The sequence below is a fragment of the Macaca thibetana genome, chromosome 5 (genome assembly GCF_024542745.1).
Source record: "Macaca thibetana thibetana isolate TM-01 chromosome 5, ASM2454274v1, whole genome shotgun sequence".
NCBI lineage: Eukaryota > Metazoa > Chordata > Mammalia > Primates > Cercopithecidae > Macaca > Macaca thibetana.
Window position 1 is genome coordinate 108,364,562 of NC_065582.1, and position 24,679 is coordinate 108,389,240.

The 24,679-nt window shown below is 38.2% G+C and overlaps 1 protein-coding gene across 2 annotated transcripts in view; it reads left to right on the forward strand.

Annotated features, from left to right (window-relative positions):
- The window catches only part of CEP135 (centrosomal protein 135), an 84,131-nt gene that overhangs the window by 33,647 nt on the left and 25,805 nt on the right, over positions 1-24,679 (forward strand). For both annotated transcript variants that reach the window (XM_050789774.1, XM_050789775.1), the window contains exons 14-17: positions 2,152-2,229; positions 9,130-9,281; positions 16,510-16,625; positions 16,698-16,852. In XM_050789774.1, the coding sequence (XP_050645731.1) occupies positions 2,152-2,229; positions 9,130-9,281; positions 16,510-16,625; positions 16,698-16,852 (501 nt within the window). The remainder of the gene's footprint in view (positions 1-2,151; positions 2,230-9,129; positions 9,282-16,509; positions 16,626-16,697; positions 16,853-24,679) is intronic.

The following is a 24,679-nucleotide window of genomic DNA, read 5'->3' on the forward strand; positions in this document are numbered from 1 at the left end:
TTTTCTTATAAAAAATAAGTGTTAAAATTGCCAAATGGGAAACTTCTGTGCAGTATGGCAGCTTTTAGCGCAAGCTACTGACTTACCCTTTTCCATATCTTTTGAAATCACCAAAGAATGTAAAAATAGGATTTTTTAAATACAGTAGTACTGAAAACTTGGAAAAAGCAACATTCGTATTACCAGAATCCTTCTGGGTTGTAGGAGGCACGATTTTGTGAGTTTACAACAGATCTTTTACTTAAAAAAGTAACTTATCTCAATCCTTAAACCTTTTCCAGTGTTTCCCATTATTCTACTATCTAACCAGTTGTCGAATCCAAGCATCATCCATCACTAAGATCTCCCTGAAAGCTCATATCTCTCAGTCACCAAGTCCTATCAGTGCTATCTCTTGAAAAATATTTAACATGTATTAAGCCCTTCTCATGTGAGAGGTCCTGTTCTATTAAGTGCTTTTTACATGGGTTGTCTCAGTAAATCTTCACAATAGCCTCTTTTTTTTTTTTTTTTTTTTTTTTTGAGGGGGAGTCTCGCTCACTGCAACCTCTGCCTCCCAGGTTCAAGTGATTTAGTAGAGAGAGGGTTTCATCATATTGGCTAGCTGGTCTCAAACCCCTGACCTCAGGTGGGGTCCACCTTGGCCTCCCAAAGTGCTGGAATTATAGGAATGAGACACCACACCTGACCTATAATAATAGCTTTTTAAAATAGGTACTGCTTACAGATGAGGTCTCCGAGTTACAGTGAGTTTAAATAACTTGCCCAAGGTCATCCAGCTATGAGTTACAAGGAATCTGGCTTCTGAGCTCATGTTACTTTCTCTTGAATTTGTTTACTTCTTTCTGTTCCCCTGCTACCATCCTGTTCTGGTCATTGTTCTCCCTCACCTGCATTATTGTATTATTGGCCCCTGTACTAGTCTTTCCTCTTTTAAATCGATATTTCACACTGAAGTCAGAGTTATCTTTCAAAGATATAAATCTGATCATATCACTTCCTATTTAAAATCCGTTAACTTTTTGAGGACTTCAGTGATTGGCCTTCGCCTACCTCAAGGTCTAGCCTTTTTCCCCTAAACTCATCTCCCCTGTTCACAAGACTCCATGCTTAATGGACTTTTTCTTGCCGCCAGCCTTCTACATAGACTATTGAAAGATTCCGTCACATCTTCCGCTCTTCTTGTCTAGCTAATTCCTATTTATCCTTTAAGTCCAGGTCAAACATCATGTCATTTAATGGGAAATGAACCCTAGAATCTAGATTCCCTTTTGATATTTTGGCATAAAGTTCCTTTTCCTAGCAGAATATTCATGGATTTTATTTTGAGCTCTTATTTAGGTTTTGTCTTTTCTACTAAGCTACAGTATCTATGATGTCAGAGACTTTATCTGCTGTACTCACTACTATATTCCTGATATGTTGCTTGGTGCTTGGTATAGAGTATGTATTCAATACTAGTTGAGTGATTCAATAAATGCATACAATACAGTGACTCAACCAAATATATAATCCGAACATCAGATGTGTCTGTTTCTTTTTTAATGAATAACATGGATGGAAATATGAATCCATGCTAGAAAAACTCTCAGTGAACATTAAGTTATATTGCTTATCCTAGACTTAGCAGCAGTAAGTTGGATAAAGTAATGTAACCAGAAAAATAGTCCCTGTGTTTATACTGTTGACCAGCCCCTTATTGAAACTTGCATCTCTTGCATGGCCTTGTAGTATTCTGTTTCCTGTGTCTTCCTGACCTTGTCTTCCTTTGCATTTTGTTTCTCTTACATCACCTCTTGTGAGGGCATACTCCTGAGCTTTTTATTTAACCTGCTAGTTTTGTCCTTTTATAGTTGTCCTATTATGGATTAATCTATATAAATCTTTATAAATGAATAGTTACTAATCTGTGTCTTCCACTACAATCACATATGGAGGTAGAGAGTGTAAAGGATGAGAACCTATTGTACCTTTTTTAAACCACAAACCATCATTTTTGTAAAATGTCTAGTGATTTTCTTTCTAAATTATTTCTGTGTTTTATGAAAGCACAAATACAATATAATAGAACTGTAGACTTACATTGCTTACTGTTGTGATTTTGTTTTGTTATCTGATATAAATGAACATTTCTTTAACATTCTTTTTCAGCATATTGAAGAAATGAGTCTTTTTGGAAAATCAGAATTAGAGAAAACTATTGAACATTTGACATGTGTTAATCATCAGGTAATGTATCAAACTGGATTTGGGGGTATCTTGTGTTATATGAATAATTATGTCAATTATAGTTTTAATACACGATTTTTTTAATTTAATTTTTTTTTATTTATTTTTTGAGATGGAGTCTCTCTCTGTTGCCCCAGTTGGAGTGCAGTGGTGCAATCCAGCTCACTACAACCTCCACTTCCCGGCTTCAAGCAATTTTCCTGCCTCAGCCTCCCGAGTAGCTGGGACTACAGTTGCGTGCTACCATGCCTGGCTCATTTTTTTTTGTATTTTTAGTAGAGATGGGGTTTCACCATGTTGGCGAGGCTGGTCTCGAACTCCTGACCTGACATTGTGATCTGCCCACCTTGGCCTCCCAAAGTGCTGGGATTACAGCGTGAGCCACCACGCCCGGCCTAATACACTGTTTTACACAATACAATAGCTGGGCATGGTGGTGCGCACCTGTAGTCCCAGCTACTTGGGTGGCTGAGGTGGGAGGATCACTGGACCCCAAGAGTTAGAGGCTGCAGTGAGCCATGATGACGACACTGCACTCCAGCCTGGGCGACAGAGCAAGACTACAACTCCTTAAAAAAAATCACACAATAGTATACTAGAAAAGCTGTATAACAGCAGTTATGAGTGTTTACTCTGAAGGCTGATTACTTGGGTTCAGATCCATCTTTGCCTCCTATTACCTGCAGGCAAGTTGCTTGACCTTTCTGTTCCCTGATTTCTTTATTTGTAAAATAAGAATAGTGCTAGTACTTACTCATTAGGGTTTTTGTGAAAATTAAATGAGTTAATGCATATAAAGAACTTAGAAGCATGCCCGGCATATTGTAAGCTCTTAGTAGGTATTAGCTATAATTATTGCTATTTTGCTGTTATAAAAAAAATCATATAGGCCAGGCATAGTGGCTCATGCCTATAATCCCAGCACTTTGGGAGGCCAAGGTGAAGCAGGTGGATCAGTTGAGCCCAGGATTTTGAGACCAGCCTGGGTAAGATAGTGATACCCCATCTCTACAAAAAATTTACAAATTGGCCAGGCATGGTGGCAGGCACCTGTGGTCCCAGCTACTTGGGAGGCTGAAGTAAGAGGATCACTGGAACCTAGGAGTTCAAGGCTGCAGTGAGCTGTGATCACACCACTGCACTCCAGTCTGGGTGACAGAGCAAGACCCTGTTTCCAAAATAAGAAAAAAAAAATTATATAATACTAACGTAGAGTAAAAAGAGAAATTCACTTCCATTCCTTATTACTCTCTCTAGAGATAGGATTTTTAACAATTTGGTATGTTTTTGTTTTTATAATTTCAACTTTTATTTTAGATTCAGGGGTACATGTACAGTTTGTTATATGGGTATACTGTGTGATGCTGAGATTTGGGGTACAGTTGATCCCATCACCCAGGTAGTGAGCATAGTACCCAGTAGTTTGTCAACCTTTGATGTGTTTTGTTTTGGCTAGCTTCTATTACTATGCCTTCACTGTCTTAATTTATTTGCCTTCTAATTCTGTCATCTGAGTTGGTTGAAGTGTCACCTCATCATGGTTTATATTTTCCTGTATCTTTGTGTGCCTGGTAATTTAATTTTAGATTGGATGCCAGACATTGTGACTCTTACCTTCTTGGTTGCTAGATAGTTTGTATTACTATGAAATACTCTTGAGGTTTTTTCTGGGATGCAGTTAAACTATATGGAAGTAGCCTGATCTTTTTCAGTCTTGCCTTTAAGCTTTGTTAGGTGGGATCAAAGTAGCGTTTAGTCTTGGAATAATTTTGTTTCACTACTGAGATAAAACCCTTTTGAGTATACTGCCTGTTATCCTATGAATTATGAGGTTTCCAAATGACTGATGGGCACAGGAACCTTTCCTGGCCCTGCATGAGCTCTGAGTATTGTTCTCTCTAGTTTGTTCCTGGTTCTTTCCCTGGCCTTGGGTAGTCTTCTCTATGCTGAGCTCTACTCAGCCAAAAACTTAAAGGGTACCCTTTATAGATCTGTGTAGCTCTCACTCTTTGCACTTCTCCTCTAATACCTGTCCTGCAAACTTTAGCTGCTTTGGCCTTCTTTGACCCTCATGCCTGTCTTCTGAACTTAGGGCAGACCACTGGGTTCCATGTTGGTTCCTTTCCCTGTGTCACAGTCTGGAAATTTTTCAGGCAATAAGCTGGAGCAAATGTAAAGATCATCACATTTGTTTCCTGTCTCTCAGGGGTCACTGGTCATCATTACCTGATGCCTAGTGCCCTGAAAACCATTGTTTCATATATCTCATCCAACTTTTTAGTTATTTCAGGCAGAAGAGTAAATCTGGTCCCTATCACTCCAGCTTGACCAGAAGATAAAAACAGTAATATTAATTACTGGAAAATGTATCTGAAGAAATTACTAGAAGTCATTGGAAAGGAACAAATAAGAAAATATTTTAAAAGTTAAAATGTTGGAGAATAGCCTGAGATGATCTAATATTCAGACTAATATTTAGTTAGAACTCAAGGAGGATATAATAGAATGTAGGAGAGACAGTATTTGAAGAGATAATGATTGATGATTTTGTAGATATGAAAACACAGGAACCCTCTGATTCAAAATGAATTCCAAAAGCATGACACATCCCAAGCAAGATAAATAAAAGGAAAATGCATACAATTTTAGTAGTCATGAATAATACAATTTATCTATGGATAAATTTACAGAATCTTTATAGGAAACATTATGCAACCATATTGAAAGTCATTGAATAAAAACTAAGTAAGTGGAGGATTATATCAGGTTTATAAAAAAGGTTATAAAAATAACATAAATTTTCCCCAACTTGATCTATAGAGTTGAGGTAGCTCTAGTTGAAATCCCAGTAAGATTGTGTGGGAGGTGAGGGGGAAGAATTGACAATAGATCTTAAAATTTACTTGGAAGCAAAGAGCCAAGAATCACAGAAATTTTAAAGAACATGGTGCTAGACTTGCCCTCCCAGATGTGAAGCCTTTAGAGTCATAGTAATATATAATAGGCTGGGCGCGATGGCTCACACTTGTAATCCTAGCTCTTTGGGAGCCTGAGGCGGGAGGATCACTTGAGGTTAGGAGTTCAAGATCAGCCTGGCCAACATGGTGAAACTCCATCTCTACTAAAAATATGAAAATTAGCCAGGTGAGGTGGCACACGCCTGTAGTCCCAGCTACTTGGGAGGCAGAGGCAGGAGAATCACTTGAACCCAGGAGGTAGAGGTTGCAGTGAGCTGAGATCATGCCACTGCACTTCAGCCTGGGTGACAGAGCAAGACTATGCCTCAGGAAAAAAAAAAAAAAAAAAAAAAAGGCCGGGCGCGGTGGCTCACGCCTGAAATCCCAGCACTTTGGGAGGCTGAGGCTGGCGGATCACGAGGTCAGGAGATCAAGACCATTCTGGCTAACACGGTGAAACCCCGTCTCTACTAAAAATAATACAAAAATTAGCCAGGCATGATGGCGGGCGCCTGTAGTCCCAGCTACTCGGGAGGCTGAGGCAGGAGAATGGCGGGAACCCGGGAGGCGGAGCTTGCTGTGAGCCAAGATGGCGCCACTGCACTCCAGCCTACAGAGCGAGACTCCGTGTCAAAAAAAAAAAGAAGAAGAAATAATAAAACAACAGGGATTGAGAGAAACTGATCAAACCCAGTAGAGAGCAAACCCACAAATTTAAGAATTTGATCTGTGAGGTAACTCAGATCAATGGGAAAAGGAATGATTATTCACTGATTCTCAGACTGTTGGCTATTCATATTTTAGAAGGAAAAAATTGGATCCTAACTCAAATGTGCCATACCCAAAAATCAGTTAAAGGTTACTTGCAGCCTTGAATGTTCAAGATATTACTACATTTTTAAAAGAAGTACAGGAGAAGATCTTTTTGACCTTGGAGAAATAATAGTATCAGTCATTTATATAGCATTCACTATGTTTCAGATACTTTTCTCAACATTTTATACCCAATTATTTTAATTTCACAACAATCATAAAGTAAATGCTAATATTGTCCTCATTTCACAAATAAGGAAACTGAGGCGGGGGGAACCTTGCCTAAGATCACACAGCTAGCAGGTGTCTGGTGCCAGCATGTGTGCCCCTAAACAAGACATAAACACGAATAAGTTTATTCCTTAAAGGAAAACACTGATAAGTGGGACCACATTGACAAAAACATCTTTGTTTCTCTACTTAACTATAAATCGAAAAGACAAGCCACTGATAGAACAATTTGTTACACATTTAATCCCCCTCCCCTGAAAAAGCCTCAACAGAAGGTGTGAATGAATAAACTCTTCACGGAGGAAGAAATACAAATGGCTAATAAAAGATAATTCTACCTCAATAATGGGGGAAATGTAAATTAAAACAGTAAAATCATTTTACATCAAGGCATGAGAAATTAACAAGTTGTAACATGTATTAGCAAATATGTGTAGCTCCTGGGAGTGCAAACTTCATATCTGTTCCAAAAAAATTGGTATTATCTAGCAAAGGCATACCCTATGAGCCAGCAATTCCCTTTCTAGATATGTACTGGATATGATGGAGCTCAGCAAAATACGATCCCCAGGGCAAATGCAGCCTCAAGTCTCTTTTTGCAGCACGGTTTTGCTTATTTATTTATATATTGTCTGTGGCTGCTTTTGTGCTAAGATGGTGTAGTGGGGACTGATCATAAGGCCAGCAAAACTGCCTTTTTTCTTGTAAATTTTTTTCCTTTAGTTAGTAATTGACTTTGTTTTGGTTTGCTTTGCTTTTTGTTACCGATTTTCTTTGACCCTATTGCTAATTTTTGTCAAGAGCTCCAGTGTCTCTGACTTACGCCTTTAAATATGTTTTGAATATCCAAACATCAGTTTCAGTTTTTTTCTTCTAAAAACCTCGCTTCTAGAGCTGTGTATTCTTATTCCTTTACTGTCATTTTAGCAGTGGTTTCAGAGGGAGGTGAGATAAACTATGTGTGATCAGTCCACAGTTTTAACTGGAAGACTTACATTTATTACTAATATTTACTGGTTTTAAAATTTAAATATAGATCATTTTCCCATCTAGAATTTATTTTTGTATGTAAAATAAAGAAGAAATCCAGCTAAGTTTTTTTTCCAATGAGTATTTGTCCCCACACTTATTTATTTTAAAGAGACAGAGTCTTGCTCTGTTGCCCAGGCTGGAGTGCTGTTGTATGATCACAGCTCACTGCCTCCTCCAACTCCTGGGCTCAAGCGATCCTCCCACCTCAGCCTCCCTAGTAGCTAGGACTACAGGTATACCATCATGCCTGGCTAATTTTAAAAACATTTTTATTGTAGAGACAGGGTCTCACTATGTTTCCCAGGCTGGTCTCGAGCTCCTGGCCTCAAGCAGTCTTCCTGGCCTCAAGTGATCCTCATGCATTGGCCTCCCAAAGTACTAGGATTAAAGGTGTGAGCCACCATGCCCAGCCCACTACTCTTATTTTTAAAGTTTATCCTTTTCTTACTTCCCAAAAATGCTATCTTTTCTAAATTTACATCTGTACATTTTTTTTTTTTTACTGTTTTCACTTTCATAAATTTGCTTGTGCATTTGTATGTGAAATCGTCACTGTTCTAATTATAATAACTTTTTTTTTTTTTTTTGGAGAGAGTCTCGCTCTGTCGCCCAGGCAGGAGTGCAGTGGCGCGGTCTCGGCTCATTGCAACCTCTGCCACCCGGTTTCAAGCGATTCTCCTGCCTCGGCCTCCTGAGTAGCTAGGACGACAGGCATGTGCCACCATGCCCAGTTAATTTTTTGTATTTTTTCGTAGAGATGGGGTTTCACCATGCTAGCCAGGGTGGTCACCATCTCCTGACCTCATGATCCGCCCACCTCAGCCTCCCATATAGTAACTTTATAGTTTGTTTTGATATCTCAAAAAGCAAGTATACTTGTATTTTTTCCAAAAATTTTTCCGGTTTTTTTCTTTCTTTTTTTTTTTTTTTGGTAAATGAATTTAGAATCAAATCTAAGCCATCCCTGTCTTTAAAAAGGATGTGTTAGAATTTGTATTGGAATTCCATTGAATTTACAAATTATTTGAGGACATTTTATTATATTTACAATATTGTGCTCCCATCAAGAAACATTGTGTGCCTTTACATTATGTCAGGTTATGTTCTGTGCTCTTCAGGAAAATTATACTGTTTTCTTCACATAAATCTTGCCCACTTTGTGTTTGGGTTACAATGTTTTGTGCTGTGTTTTTTTCCCCTCAATTCAGTCCTATTTACTTATTGTGTTTTAGAAATTCCCCAAAATTTTCATGCTACCATTGGTTTCCCTTCCTGTTTCATTGCTGTTACAGATACATTCTTTTCTCTTCATGCTTTTTATATTTTGTTTGTATCTTTAATGATAGTGAGGAGAGAGAAAGTTTACACCCATTCTGACTCCTAGAACCTAAACTGTACATGTGACTTCTAAAATTTTTTTGCCGGGCGCGGTGGCTCAAGCCTGTAATCCCAGCACTTTGGGAGGCCGAGACGGGCGGATCACGAGGTCAGGAGATCGAGACCATCCTGGCTAACACGGTGAAACCCCGTCTCTACTAAAAAATACAAAAAAAAACTAGCCGGGCGAGGTGGCGGGCGCCTGTAGTCCCGGCTACTCGGGAGGCTGAGGCAGAAGAATGGCGGGAACCCGGGAGGCGGAGCTTGCAGTGAGCTGAGATCCGGCCACAGCACTCCAGCCTGGGTGACAGAGCGAGACTCCATCTCAAAAAAATAAATAAATAAATAAATAAATAAATAAATAAAATTTTTTTAAAACTAAATCTATGTTCTTAGTTTTCTTCCAGAAATATCATTAAAGAGTGCCTAAGAAAAATATAATTAACATATTAAGATGTATACCTATTATTTTTTTAAATTTAAATTATAGCTTGAAAGCGAAAAATATGAATTAAAGTCTAAAGTGTTAATAATGAAAGAAACAATAGAGTCGTTAGAGAACAAATTAAAAGTCCAAGCTCAAAAATTTAGCCATGTGGCTGGTGACTCATCTCATCAGAAAACAGAGGTGAACTCACTTAGGTAAGTTTATTCAAAATTTTCTAATTTCATTTCTGGGAACGTGTTTGTGGTTATGTAAAGTTTATAACCATAGCATTTTGGACTGGGCCTTTGAGCAGTAGTTTTAGAAGTTGGCTTTGCAGCAGACTCACCTGGGAGCTTTTGAAAAGTATGAATTTAAGGGGCTGATTTTGGGAGGTTCTAATTCACTGAGAATCTACTTGGGTAGGTTTTGGGTATCTGTGTTTTTTAAAAGAAATTTCACAGATTATTATGATTGCAGGCAAAGTTTTTCAACCTCCTTCCTTTTGAAATCCTATTAAATACTTCAGATCATTTGTATTCCATAGTGTAAGATTACTAGAAATTACAGAATTGTTTACTACCTATGCCATTTTCTTTCTCTTTCTTGCCTGTTTCAGTGAAATGTAAAGTCAGAGAATTTATCTCCTATTTTTAGCCTTTTCTGACTTAGAAACAGAAATTTTTAAGTAGGGAGGTAAGACATATGAATAGTATTCCTTTTAGGAAGCTAACTCTGGTGGAAATATGGAACATGGATTTCAAGTCTTAGAGATTGATGACAAAAAAAGGAGACCAAGGATCTGGACTGAAGCAGTGGTAATGAACTCAGAGAACAGAGACCAAATTTAAGAAACACTTTTTACATAAAATCAAAAAGTTTAGATGACTAATATGGGGCTGAGAAATACAATAAGTAGAACATTTACCTTAGCATACTAAGTTGTTTGTTAGTCATTAATTAATTTAGAATATAGAAGACTCAAGGAAACAAAAGGCAAACAAAGCTTTTTTTCTGGTCAGGGTAGCTGCAATAACTAAAAAGATACTGAAGGTCGGAAAAAGGGGACCACTCTGAAGAATCTGAGGAAACACTTCTCTCTTAATTACATTTGCAGTCAGAATCAGGAAAAGATTTTCACATGTCAGCAAGACATTACATCTGTGAAACACTTAGTCATGAAACAGTGACAACTTGAGATCAGAAAGGATATAGTAATGACACTTTTAAAAAAAGATTTAACAAATTAAAACTGAAAAGTTAGTGAATGGCATTGGATATTGCAGAAAACTGAGTTGGTGAAATAGAAAAAACAAACTCATGAAAGTCACCCAGAACTCTAAAGAACAAAAATAAATGATGAGAAAAAAGACACAGATCCAATATACAAAAAACTAGGAATCACAGAAGTATATAGTAAACAGAGCAAATATGAGAATCAAAGGAATTAGGAAAAGTCTGTGACTGTAGTTCATAAGGGTTCTCTGATTATCTAATGACTTAATGAAATAAGACCAAGAACTGGGTGTGTCTAGTTAATTAAGGAATACTATATTAGTGACTCATACAGAACATCTCCAGTTTTCCTCTTTTGCTTCTCTGACGATAGTTTTGATAGGTTAGACCTCAGGAAGAACTAAAGTAGATACTGCTTTTTTCTTTGCTTTTTTCTGTAAGAGGAGACCTGAGTGGACCAGTATGTCCTCTGGCTCATGTCTGGATTCAGCTCCAAAGTACAGATAACATGGTATATTCTTGTCATCCAGAATTTTACTTTTCACTTTTGTGTCCAGCTGACTGGATCTAGCATTTAATCCATTTTGTTTTTCCTTGAGGTTATAGCTGAAACACCTCTTTTCCTCATAGGAGGCTTTTTCCAGTCTTAGAAGGCAGAGCTCTCAGTGCCGTCTCTTGGATAATCTAGCCTATAGCTCCTTTGGAGTTTTACTTCTTGTACTAATACTAATATCCTTTTCTCTTATAAGCTCAATCTGCCTCTTCCCTCACCTAGGAGTAATTCAGTCCCTGGCCCATAGTGAGAATTTTTGTCTACCTTTCTACCAGGTTACCTTGTATAACCTGGGGATATGACATTATTTCATAACTTCATTTTGCTGTAACAGAAAAATATAACTTATTTTGTCTCTTAGGAAAGTGTATCAATTGTATTCTCCATATAAGTGAGTATTGGTAGAACCATGAGTTGAAACCATTGAATCCAAGTTCAAAGCAAAACCAAATACAAACCATCATACCCAGCACTCTTGGGAAGTAAAACCATGTTATCCAAACCTTTTGCCACTTGCAATATGATTAATAGAGCTCTTGCTACTCCTTTGATCACATTATGTTCTCTTTTCCTTGACATGAAGACATTGTAGAAGCTGAGAGTCAGGGCCAGGCATGGTGGCTCATGCCTGTAATTTCAACACTTTGGGATTATAGTTTCAACACTTGGGAGGCCAAGGTGGGAGGATCACTTGAGCCCAGGAATTCAAGAGCAGCCTGGGCAATGTGGTAAAACCTTATCTCTGCAAAAAATACAAAAGTCAGCCAGGCATGGTAGCATGTGCCTATATTCCCAGCTGCCCGAGAGGCTGAGGTAGGAGGATTGCTTGAGCCTAGGAGTTCAAGGCTACAGTGAGCCATGCTCATGCCACTGTATTCTAGCCTGGGTGACAGAGTGAGACTGTCTCAGATAGATAAGGCATATGTTCCTTTCCATCCCCCTGAGATACCCATCTTCTTTTTCCCTTCCTGTGTCAGGCCTTTTCCACCAAATTTTATTACTAACAAACAGAATTTTCTATATCAAGCATAATCATCTTTTTTTTTTTTTTTTTGAGACAAAGTCTTGCTCTGTCACCCAGGCTGGAGCGCAGTGGCACGATCTTGGCTCACTGCAACCTCCACCTCCTGGGTTCAAGCAATTCTCCTGCCTTAGCCTTCCGAGTAGCTGGGATTACAGGTGCCTGCCACCATGCCCGGCTAATTTTTGTATTTTTAGTAGAGACAGGGTTTCACCATGTTGGCCAGGCTGGTCTCAAACACCTGACCTCAGGTGATCCACCCACCTTAGCCTCCCGAAGTGCTGGGATTACAGGCGTGAGCCACCACGTCCGGCCTAAGCACAGTTTAATTGTCCAAATAGAGAATCTTTTGTCTGGTTTCTTTGTCTATTTTCAGAGCGCATAATATAAAATCTCACTTTTTAACCACATTTTAAAGTTAAATTACTGTCATCTCCCTTTAATTGCAGCATTTAATGAGATCTGGCATTTTATACCCTAGATCAAAGCTACAGAATGCTGTAAAGGAACTTTTGTCTACCCAGGAAGGATAGTCTCCCGGAGCATGCCAGTCTTTAGAGCTGAGGTCAACAGTCTTTTTTTTTTTTTTTTTTTTTTTTTTTTTTGTAAACAGACAAGAGTCAGTATTTTAGACCAAGCTTATCCAACCCACCATATTTTGTTGTTGTCTCTTTTGTTTTAGGCTTTCAGCAGCCTGAAGCCATGGTTTTTAGTCTGTCTCTAGTAATAAGTGAAACAGGGATGAGGAAGAGACTTTACTGGCCCAACCAGAAACAGAACCTAAGAACCCGTGACTGTTATTATCTCGCTTGGACACCCTGTTAGACTGTGTGGGCTATATAGTTTATGTCACACCTACTTAACACTGCCCTTGTAGCTTGAAAGTAGCCCTAGACAATATATAAAACGAAGTAGTGTGGTTGTATTCGGATACTTTATTATGGACACTGAAATTTGGATTTCATATAATTTTCATATGTCGCTAAATAATAATTTTCTGTTGAAAAATTTTTTTAGTCATTTAAACATGTAAAAACCGTGAATACCACTCAGGCCTTGCAGAAATTGGCATCCGGCTATAGTTTGTCAACCCCTGCTCAAGGAAAAATTGTTTCCAGCCCAGTTAGACAACTCACTTTTCTCAGTCAACCCCCTAGTAAGCATCCTTAAGCCTCACAACTGCCAGCTATGAGGCTCTACACAATGAGAATCCTGCAGCTGAAAATACTGTCAGACTGTTCTCAGTTCACCTTAGTCTTTATCTGCGTTTGTTCAAAACCAGAGGGTATACTCTTATCTAGTATCAAATAGATGCTGTAGCAGATTTTCCTGGAAATGACCCATAAACTCTAGCCCATATATATTAGTTGTTTTATTAGGATTTCTTTAGCTGTATTCAGAAAACCAAATGTAACTAGTCTCCCATGAGAAGTATTTATTTGTTAAGGTAATTTATAACCATTTTATGTTATTTTACTTATTTTGAGACAGGGTCTCACTCTGTCAGGCTGGAGTGTAGTGGCACAATCATGGTTCACTGAAACCTTGACCTCCTGGCTCAAGTAATCCTCCCATCTCAGCCTCCTGAGTAGCTGGGACTATAGGCATGCACCACTACACTCAGCTAAGTTTTAAAAATTTCTGTGGAGACAGGATCTCACAATGTTGCCCAGGCTGTTCTTGAACTCCTGGGCTCAAGAGAACCATTTTAGATAAGGGAAAGAAGACTCATAAGTTACCTGGGATGCTTAAGAACTGTCTTCTGGGCATTCCTAACATTTTTTTTCTACCAGGAAAGAAAGAGGAACCAGAGCCCTGAGTGAGGATAGCTGAGTTTGTGGATCTAGAATTGAAAGGGTCAAGGGATCTAGGGCCACCAGTTACAACCATCATCCCCATGAAGAAATCTAAAAGAAAATCCATGCCTAATTTCTTTTCCCTCTCTGACTGATCAAGAGATGATACTTACTCATCTTTCTTAGTGGTGGGCTATAACTATAGACTACTGGGAGAAATCTAAAATAAAAACAGGGGTACCACATCAGTCTCTCTCTCCCTCTCTTTTTTTTTTTCTAATAGGTCATTAAAATTCCAAACCTACCTTAGATGGTGCTTTAGCTCCATTTTAGAACTTGAACACTTCTTAGGAACAGAGGATCCTTTAAGATGCTGTCTTTGTTTAAAATTTACTGCATCATGATGGAAATAATTACTTTTGTCCCCTAAAATGAGATCATGCATAGCTCCGTGTAATATAATATAACTGAGGAATTTGAAGCTCAAAGAGATGGACCTCTACCCAGTCACATCTGCTAAGTGGAGAGCCAGAACTTAAGTTCATTTTTATTGCTTCACTCTCTGGTGAGAAGTTGTTACTTCCCTTTGCTACGTTTATAGCATTTTCGAAGCTAAGAAACTGGTTCATTTTTCCTAACTTGATTCTCAAAATTTCCTTTCCAAACACCATTATGAACAACTAATAACGGCAGTCACTCAGCTCTTCTTTCCTGTGACTTCTACACCTCAACTGTTTCGTTGAGAGAACCTTTATCTTAGCAAAACTTTGGTCAGAAAAGTTAAATTCAAGGTCTGGTATCGAGTCTCGTCTTCTTTTCTTTCTACGCTAGAATATCAAAAAACAAAGCTATTTTTAGGACTCACCCAAGGGCTTCCTTTATATGTATGTATATCAAGATGTGATCCTGCTTTTGTCAACCCCACTTTCATTAGGAAGTCACCCCGCTTTATGAAGTTAGATATAAAGCAGTCTTTACATTTCTACCTGGAATTTCAAGCACTGCCAACTGCTCAGTGTCCTTCATTAGGGATTCTGCGGGCCATTCTGTTTTTGAAAGGACTCTGTATAGCTTCCTGGCAGGCGTTTTCTCTTTCACATAGAGGATGTTGGCCTTCCTATATTCTGCAAATAAGGCATTACGATGTAGTAGAAGAACGTCGTTATAGTGTTAGAGTAGCCTTAATTTGCATCTTTTCTTTGCCCTTACTTGCTTGGTGACCTTGGACAAGTTTTTTGTTGTTTGTATTAAATTGGGATAATAGTTCTAATTATGGAACCGTCCTAATTATGGTACTGTTCTAGGAATAAATGAGTAATATGTACAAAGTACCACTCTCTGTTGTTATATCCCATGGAACAGCAGTTCTAGCTTTTAGGAATAGCTTGAATACAGTGCAGTCACCTGAACCCGAACCTCACACATAATTTTAGGAAGATTGCTTGAACCTAGTGTCTTTCTAATTTGGTTTGGTTTAGTTTTGCAAGTCTAAATAAATCAGTCCCAACTTGACTCTCCTCCCTACCTCTTGATCATCATTCACTTGCTATTAGAACAGTCAGGTCATGTGTTTTGTCTTTCAGAATACCTCAATACAGCCAAGTAAAACTTCTTCATTTCTATAAAGATGTCCCATCTTATTAGTGGTTTTGGAATTCAAACCTCCTTTCCTTTAGGCAATTCTAAGCTAAGCTCTCCTCAGTATCTTTTTCCATGTCTTATTCCTCAAAGGAAACCTAAAAGGAATCCATGGAAATTCCTGATAAATACTCTGAGATGAGAGCCGTGTCTTTTCAGCAAGGCAGGATTGTGAACTCCCAGATCAGGGCTAAAAGTGTTCTGAAGACTGCATGACATGAAAGCGATTTTTTACTGTTAAACCTTCCAGGAACAGTACTTCTGAAAAATAATCCTACTGATCAGTAACAGATTTCTCTGAAACCGTCTTTATTGTTAACCACGTAGGCCTCTGTACATCCTTTCTTTTGCTCCCTGAACGAAGTCTTTAATCTTAAATCCCCATTGTACTGCGGGAAATGCCTACTTTCCCTGCTTTCTGTGTCTCTATTTGACTACTCAGCCAAAAAGTCAGAATAAGAAGCAATATTAAAAGCTGACAGGTCAGGGCTGGGAATGGTGGCTTATGCCTGTAATCCCAGCACTTTGGGAGACCGAGGCAGATGGATTGCTTGAGCTTAGGAGTTTGAGACCAGCCTGGGCAACATGGTAAAACCCCATCTCTACTAAAAATAGAAAAATTAGATAGGTCTGGTGGTCTACGTCTGTAGTCCCAGCCTCTAGGGATGCTGAGGTAGGAGGATCACCTGAGCCCAGGAGGCAGAGGTTGCAGTGAGCTGAGATCTTACCACTGTACTCCAGCCTGTGTGTCAGAGGGAGACCCTGTCTCAAACAAACAAAAAAAAGAACTCACTGGTTGGGATGGTTAGAATTTATGGATAGTGCTTTGAAATGCCAGGTCATACTGTAAGAACAGGATTTTTCCTTTGCCTGCACTATTAGAAAAAGATTTAAAGGAAAAGAGGTTAACATTAGGAAACTAAGAAGAGCTTTAAAACTACCAAGAAGCTTCTAGAAAAGAACACACAATTAATTTGATTTTTATACTATATTATTTTTAGGAAGATGGAACTGTTTTAGAGAATAGTGGACAGCTAGAAATAATATATAATGCCATAGATTATACTGGAAGAGCTTTAAAATAAAAAATAACAAAAACTTTAAAAATAAGACATCAAAATATTTTTAAGAAATCTCATTTTTTAAAAGTATTTCTATGAGAGAGAAAGAATACCATGTGTTTTTGTCTGTTGATTCTTTAGGATAGTAATTGAGCAGCTACAGCGGTCAGTTGATGACTATCAGCACCGACTTTCCATTAAAAGAGGTGAACTTGAATCAGCCCAAGCACAAATTAAAATACTGGAGGAAAAAATAGGTAAATGTTTTAAATTTTGTTTCTGCTAATCCTAATATACTTTGTCTAACAAACATTTCTTTTCATTTGCAGATGAATTAAACCTTAAGATGACTTCACAAGATGAGGAGGCTCATGTAATGAAAAAGACCATTGGTGTTATTGATAAAGAAAAAGACTTTCTCCAGGAGACTGTAGATGAGAAGACAGAAAAGATTGCAGATTTGCAAGAAAACCTAGCTAATAAAGTATGTGATCATTTAATATAATTCTCCAGCATCCAAACAGAACAGATTTTTTGTTTTTGTTTTTGAGATGGGATCTCACTCCGTTGCCCAGGCTGCAGTGCAGTGGCATGATCACAGCTCACTGCAGCCTCTACCTCTTGGGCTCAAGGAATCCTCCCACCTCAGCAATTGGAGTTACAGGTATGGGCCACTACCCCTAGCCCGAAAAGATTATTGTATTTTCACGTATGCATTTCTTTTTTTAAAGGTTTATTTACTTTTGGCAGGATATGGTGGCTCACACCTGTAATCTCAGCACTTTGGGAGGCTGAGGCGGGAGGATTGCTTGAGCTCAGGAGTTCAAGACAAGCCTGTGCCACATGGTGAGACCCCATCTTTGCCAAAAATAAAAAAAAATAGCTAGGTGTGATAGTGTGCACCTGTGGTCCCAGTTGCTCAGGAAGCTGAGGTGGGAGGATCACTTGAGCCCAAGGGCGGAGATTGCACTGAGCTGAGATCATGCCACTGCACTCCAGCCTGGGTGACAGAGCAAGACTCTGCCTCTAAATGAATGAATGAATGAATGAATGAATAAATAAATAAATAAAAAGTTTATGTGCTTTTATTGGTACATATGAGATGTACATATTTTTGGGTTACATGTGATAATTTGAGACATTCATATAATCAAGTCAGGGTAATTGGGATATTTATCACTTTATTTTTTTCTTTATGCTAGGAATGTGTGAATTATTCTCTTTTAGCTGTTTTGAAGTGTGTGCTGGATTAGTGTTAACTAGAATCACCCTACTGATATCTCTCGAACACCAGGTCTTACTTCTAAGTGTATATTTGTGCCCATTAATCAACCTCTCTTCACGCCTCCTCCCTCATCCTTTTACTGGTCTTTGGTAACCACCAGTCTACTCTCTGCCTTCATGAGATCCACTTTTTATCACCCACATATAGGTGAGAACAAACAATATTTGTGTTTCTGTGCTTGACATGGTTCACTTAACATCATGACCTCCAGGTCCTTCCGTGTTGCTGCAAATGACAGCATTTCATTCATTTTCATGGCTGAATAATATTTCCTGTGTATATATACTGGGGGCAGATATTTCTTCGATATATTGATTTCCTCTCTTTCAGATATTTACTCAGTAATGGAATTGCAGGATCATATGGTAGTTCTATTTTTAGTTTTTTGAGGAACCTTCATACACCGTTTTCCATAGTGGCTATACTAATTTACATCCCACCAACAGTGTACAAGAGTTCCTGTTTCTCCACATCCTTGCCAGCATCTGTTATTCCCCATCTTTTTGATAAAAGGCATTCTAACTGGGGTGAGATGATATCTCATTGTAGTTTTAATTTGCATTGCTCTGATAATTAGTCATGTTGAGCATTTTTTCACATGCTTTTTGACCATCTGTATATTTTTTTTGAGAACTGTCTATGAAAATCTTTGCCCATTTTAAAATTGGATTATTTGGGTTTTTTTGCTGTTGAGTTGTTTGAGCTCCTTGTATGTTCTGTTTATTAATCCCTTGTCAGATGGATAGTTTGCAGATATTTTCTCCCATTCTGTAGGTTGTCTCTTCACTTTGTTAATTGTTTCCATTGCTATGCAGACGCTTTTTGGCTTAATGTAATCCCATTTGTCTGTTTTTACTTTTGTTGCCTGTGCTTTTAAAATCTTACACAAACAATATTTGTCCACACCAATGTCCCAGAGCATTTCCCCAACATTTTCTTCTAGTAGTTCCATAGTTTCAGGTCATAGATTCTAGTCTTTAATTCACTTTGATTTGAGTGTTGTATGTGGTGAGAGATAGGGGTCCAGTTTCATTATTCTGTATGTGGTTATCCAGTTTTCCCAGTACCACTTATTGAAAAGACTGCCCTTTCCCTGTTATATGTTCTTGGCATCTTGTTGAAAATGAGTTGGCTTTAAATGTGTGGATTTATATCTGGGTCCTCTATTATGTTCTGTTGGTCTGTGTGTCTTGTTTTTATGCCAGTACCATGCTGATTGGATAGCTATATAGTATATTTTGAAGTCAGTTAGTGTGATCTCCAGCTTTGTTTTTTTGCTCAGGATTGCTTTGGCTCTTTGGGGTCTTTTCAATTTATTTGAGGATTTTTTTTTTCTGTATCTGTGAGGAATGTTGATTGTGTTCTAATAGGGATTACATTGAATCTGTAAATTGCTTTGGGTGTTATTATCATTTTAGCAACATTAATTCCATCAATCCATGAGTATGGAATATCCTTCTATTTTTTTATGGTCTCTTCTATTTCTTTCATCAGTGTTTTGTAGTTTTCCGTGTATAGCTCTTTCATATATTTGGTTAAATTGATTTCTAGGTGTTTTCTATTCTTTGCAGCTATTGTAAATGGAATTGTTTTCTTGATTTCTTTTTCAGATTGCTGTTGGAGTATAAAAATGCTGTTGATTTTTGTAATCTTGATTTTGTATTGTGCAGCTTTACTGAATTTTCTTATCAGTTCCAGCAGTTTTTTAGTGGAGTGTTAAAGTTTTTCTAAATACAAGATCATGTAGTCTGCATACAAGGCTAATTTGACTTCTTCTTTTCAATTTGGATGCCCTTTATTTCTTTCTCTTGACTATTTGCCCTGGCCAGGATTTCTAGGATTATGTTGAATAAAAGTGTGAAAGTGGGCATCCTTGGCTTGTTCCAGATCTTATAGGAGAGGCTTTCAGGTTTTCCCCATTCAATATTATGTTGACTCTAGGGTTTGTCATATATGGCTTTTGTTATTTTGAGGTATTTTTTTTGTACCCTTTGTTGAGGGTTTTTACAATAAAGGGATGTTCCAACTTATTGAATGCTTTTTCAGCATCTATTGAAATGATTTATATGGCTTCTGTTCTTCTGTTAATGTATCACATTTATTGATTGTGCATGTTGAACCATCCTTGCATCCTTGGGATGAATCCCACTTGATCATGGTGAATGATCTTTTTGATTTATTTAAAAAGTATTGTTGAATTTAGTTTGCTAGTATTTTGTTGAGGATTTTTGCACCTATGTGCATCAATGATATTGGCCTGTAGTTTTCTTTTTTTGTTGTGTCTTTGTCTGGTTTTGGTATCAGGATAATGCTGGCCTTGTAGAATGAATTTGGAAGTATTCCACCCTCTTCAATTTTCTTGAAGAGTTTGAGCAGGAATTGGTATTAGTTCTTCTTTAGATGTTCAGTAGAGTTCAGCAGTAAAGCCATTAGGTCCTGGACTTTTCTTTTGTGGAAGACTTCTTATTACAGCTTCTATCTTACTACTTGTTATTGGTTTGTTGAAGTTTTCTGTTTCTTCATGGTTCAAACTTGGTAGCTTGTAAGTGTCCAGGAATTTATCCATTTCTTCTAGGTTTTCCAGTTTGTTGGCATGTGATTGTAATTGTCTTTCATGATTCTTTGTATTTCTATGGTCACAGTTATGTCCCCTTTTTTGTTTCTGATTTTATTTATTGGGTCTTGTCTCTTTTTTTCTTGTCAGCCTTAAAGGTTTGTTGATTTTGTTTATCTTTTTAAAAAAACAACTTTTCATTTCATTGATCTTTTGTATTTTCTTTTTCTTTTTTTCTGAGATAGAGTCTCGCTCTGTCACCCAGGCTGGAGTGCAGTGGTGCAATCTCGGCTCACTGCACGCTCCACCTCCCGGGTTCATGCTGTTCTCCTGCCTCAGCCTCCCAAGTAACTGGGACTACAGGCAACCGCCACCACGCCTGGCTAATTTCTTTTTGTATTTTTAGTAGAGATGGAGTTTCACCATGTTAGCCAGGATGGTCTCGATCTCCTGACCTCGTGATCCGTCCACCTCGTCCATACCTTTAAATGTTTCTTTTTCCAAAGTGCTGGGATTACAGGCGTGAGCCACTGTGCCCAGCAGATCTTTTATATTTTCATCTCAATTTCATTTATTTTTGCTCTGATCTTTATTCTTTCTGACCTTCTACTAATTTGGAGTTTGGTTTGTTCCTGCTTTTCTAGTTCCTTTCTAGTTTCTGGTTGACGTACATCATCACTAGTTTGTTTATTTGAAGTCTTTCTAGTTGAGGTACATCATCACTAGGTTGTTTATTTGAAGTCTTGGTTTTTTTTGTTGGTTTTTTTTTTTTTTTTTTTTTTTTTTGAGACAGGGTCTCACTCTATTGCCCAGGCAAGTGCAGTAGCAAGATCATGGCTCATTGCAGCCTTGACCTTTCAGACACAAGCAATCCTCCTACCTCAGCCTCCCAATTAGCTTGTGCTACAGACGTGTGCCGCCATGCCCAGCTAATTTTTAATTTTTTTGTAGAGACGGTGTCTTACCATGTTTCCGAGGCTGGTCTCCAACTCCTAGGCTCAAGCAGTCCTCTGGCTAAGCCTCCCCAAGTGCTGGGATTACAGGCATGAGCCACCATGCTCAGCCTCAACTTTTTTGATACAGACATTTATTGCTATAAACTTCCCTCTTAGCTCTGTTTTTGCAGTATTTCATAGATTTTGGTACATTATATTTCCCTTTTCATTTGTTTCAATACTTTTTTAATTGCCTTTTTCATTTCTTCATTGACCCATTGGTCATTCGAGAGCAACTGTTGTTTAATTTTGATGTGTTTGTGTAGTTTCCAGTGTTTCTCTTATTGATTTCTAGTTTTATTCCGTTTTGTTCGGAAAAGATACTTGATATGCTTTCTACTTTCTTGAATTTGTTGAAACTTGTTTTATGGCGTGAACTATGGTCTATTCTGTAGAACGTTCCATGTGCTGATAAAAAGAATTTATTCTGTAGCATTTGGGTGAAATGTTCTGCAAATGTCAGTTGGGCATATTTGTCTAGTGTACAGATTAACTCCAATGTTTCTTTGTTGATTTTATGTCAACATGATCTGTCCATTACTGATAGTGGGGTGCTGAAGTCCCCTACCATTATCGTATTGCAGTGTGTCTCTCTTTTTAGATCTATTTATGTTTGTTTTATATACCTAGGAACTCTGGTGTTGGGTGCATAAATATGTATAATTATTATACCCTCTTTCTGTATTGACCCCTTTATAATTCTATGTAGTGACCTTTGTTGTCTCTTTTTATAGTCTTTGACTTCTAGTTTACTTTGTCTGATGTGAGTAAAGCTACTCCTTCTGTTTTTGTTTGCATGACATATCTTTTTCCATCCATTCACTTTCAGTCTTATTTGTGTCTTTATAGGTGAGATGGGCTTCCTGTAGGCAGTATATAGTTGGGTCTTCTTTTTAACCATTCAAACACTCAGTCTTTTAATTGGAGAATGGAGTCAGTTTCCATTCAGTGTTGTAAATGATATGGAAGGACTTAATGCTGCCTTTTTTTTTTTTTTTTTTTGCTTTTTTTCTAGTTGTTTTATAACTCTTCTCTTTCTTCACTTCTTATTGTCATCCTTCGTGGTTAAGTGATTTTCTCTGGTAGTATGTTTTAATTAATTGCTTTTTATAGCTTTTTACACTGTGGTTACCATGAAGCTTACAAAACATATCTTATAACAAGTTATTTTAAAGAACTGACAACTTATCTTAGATTACACACACAGAATTAAAACAAAGAAGGCCAGGCATGTTGGCTCACACCTTAATCTGGACACTTTGGGAGACCAAGATGGGAAGATTGCTTGAGGCCACAAGTTTAACACTAGCCTGGGCAACATAATGAGACCCCATCTCCATCAAAATAAAAAAAATTAGCTGGGCATGGTGGTACCTGTAGTCCCAGATATTCAGGAGCCTGAGGCAGGAGGATCACTTGAGCCCAGGAGTTTAAGGCTGTAGTGATCTATGATCACACCATTGCACTTCAAGTCTGGGTGACAGAACAAGACCCAGTCTCTAAAAAACAAACAACGAACAAAAAGACAAAACAAAAAACCCACAAAGAAATAACTAAAAAAAATTCTACACTTTATCTCCCTTGCATTTTGACCTATGGTTGTCTTAATTTGCAGATTTGTGTATTGCCTGTCTCTTAACAGGTTGCTGTAGCTATTGTTTTTGATAGATTAGTTTTTTAGGCTTCAGACTAGAATTATAAGTGGATTGTATACCACAACTACAGTATTAGAGTGTTCTGGGATTGTCTCTGTATTTAATTTTACCAGTGGGTTTTATACCTTTAAATGTTTTCTTTTTGCACATTAGTTTTTTTCTTTCTAATTGAAGAACTCCCTTAGCATTTCTTTTAAGATGTGCCTGTTCGTGGTGAATTCTCTTAGCTTTTGTTTATCTGGGAAGGACTTTATTGAAGGGCACTTTTGCTGGATAACATATTCTTGTATGGCAGTTTTTTTCTTTTAGCACTTTGAAAATGATAGTCTACTTCCTCTTGGCCTGTATGGTTTCTTTTGAGAAGTCTGTTTCTAGATGAATTGGAGTTCCTTTTTATATCATTTGCTTTTCTCTTCCTGCTTTTAGGATCCTATCTTTGTCCTTGACCTTGGAGAGTTTATTATATGTTTGGGGCAGTCTTTTTTTTTTTTTTTGAGACGGAGTCTTGCTCTCTCGCCCGGGCTAGAGTGCAGTGGCCGGATCTCAGCTCACTGCAAGCTCCGCCTCCCGAGTTTACACCATTCTCTTGCCTCAGCCTCCCGTGTAGCTGGGACTACAGGCGCCCGCCACCACGCCCAGCTAGTTTTTTGTATTTTTTAGTAGAGACGGGGTTTCACGGTGTTAGCCAGGATGGTCTGGATCTCCTGACCTCGTGATCCGCCTGTCTCGGCCTCCCAAAGTGCTGGGATTACAGGCTTGAGCCACCGCGCCCGGCCTGGGGCAGTCTTTTTTGGGTTGAATCTCTTTCGTGTTCTCTGACCTTCCTACACCAGGAAATTTGTCTTTCTCAAGTTTTGGAAAGTGTTCTGTTATTTCTTTGAGTAAGCTTTCTACCCCTTGATCTTGCTAAACTCCCTCTTGAACACCAGTAATCCTTCAGTTTTGTATTTTTCTATATCTTGTAGGCAATTTTTGTTCCTTTTTATTCTTTTGTTGTTGTTCTCCTTTCCCTGTGTAATTTCAAATAGCTTGTCTTCAAGCTCACTGATTCTTGCCTTTGCTTGATCCATTCTCCTGTTGAGATCCTCCAATGAATTTTTCAGTTCAGGAAATGTATTTCTCAATTCTAAGATTTGTTTGCCATTTTTTATTATTTCAATCTCTTGGTTAAATTTCTCTGATATGAGCCAGGTATGGTGGTGTGCACCTGTGGTTCCAACTGCATGGGAGGCTGAGGCAGGAGGATCCCTTGAGCCTAGGTGGTTGAGTCTGCAGTGAGCCGTGATTACACCACTGCACTCCAGACACTCCAGCCTGGTCAACAGAATGAGACCTGTCTCAAAAAATATATATTAAAAATTTTTTTCTGATAAATTTCTGAATTTTCTGTGTTATTCTAGAGATCACTGAATTTCCTTGATACCTCAATTTTGAATTCTTGGCCAGAGAGCTCAGGTGTCATTGTCTTGTCAGGATCAATCACTGGTTCCTTGCTTTGTCCATTTGAAGAGTTCATAGTTCCCTGTTTGCTGTTGTTTCTTGTGGATGTATGTCTGTGTTTTCGAAGGATTAGTTATTTACTCCAGTCTTCTCTGTCTGGCTTGTTTTTTTGTTGTTGTTTTTGTTTGTGTTTTTTGAGACAGAGTCTTGCTCTGTCACCTAGACTGGAGTGCAGTGGCATGATCTCAACTCACTGTAACCTCTGTCTCCCGAGTTCAAGCGATTCTCCTGCCTCAGCCTCCCAAGTAGCTGGAATTACAGGCATGCAACACCACACCTGGCTAATTTTTGTATTTTTAGTAGAAATGGCATTTCACCATGT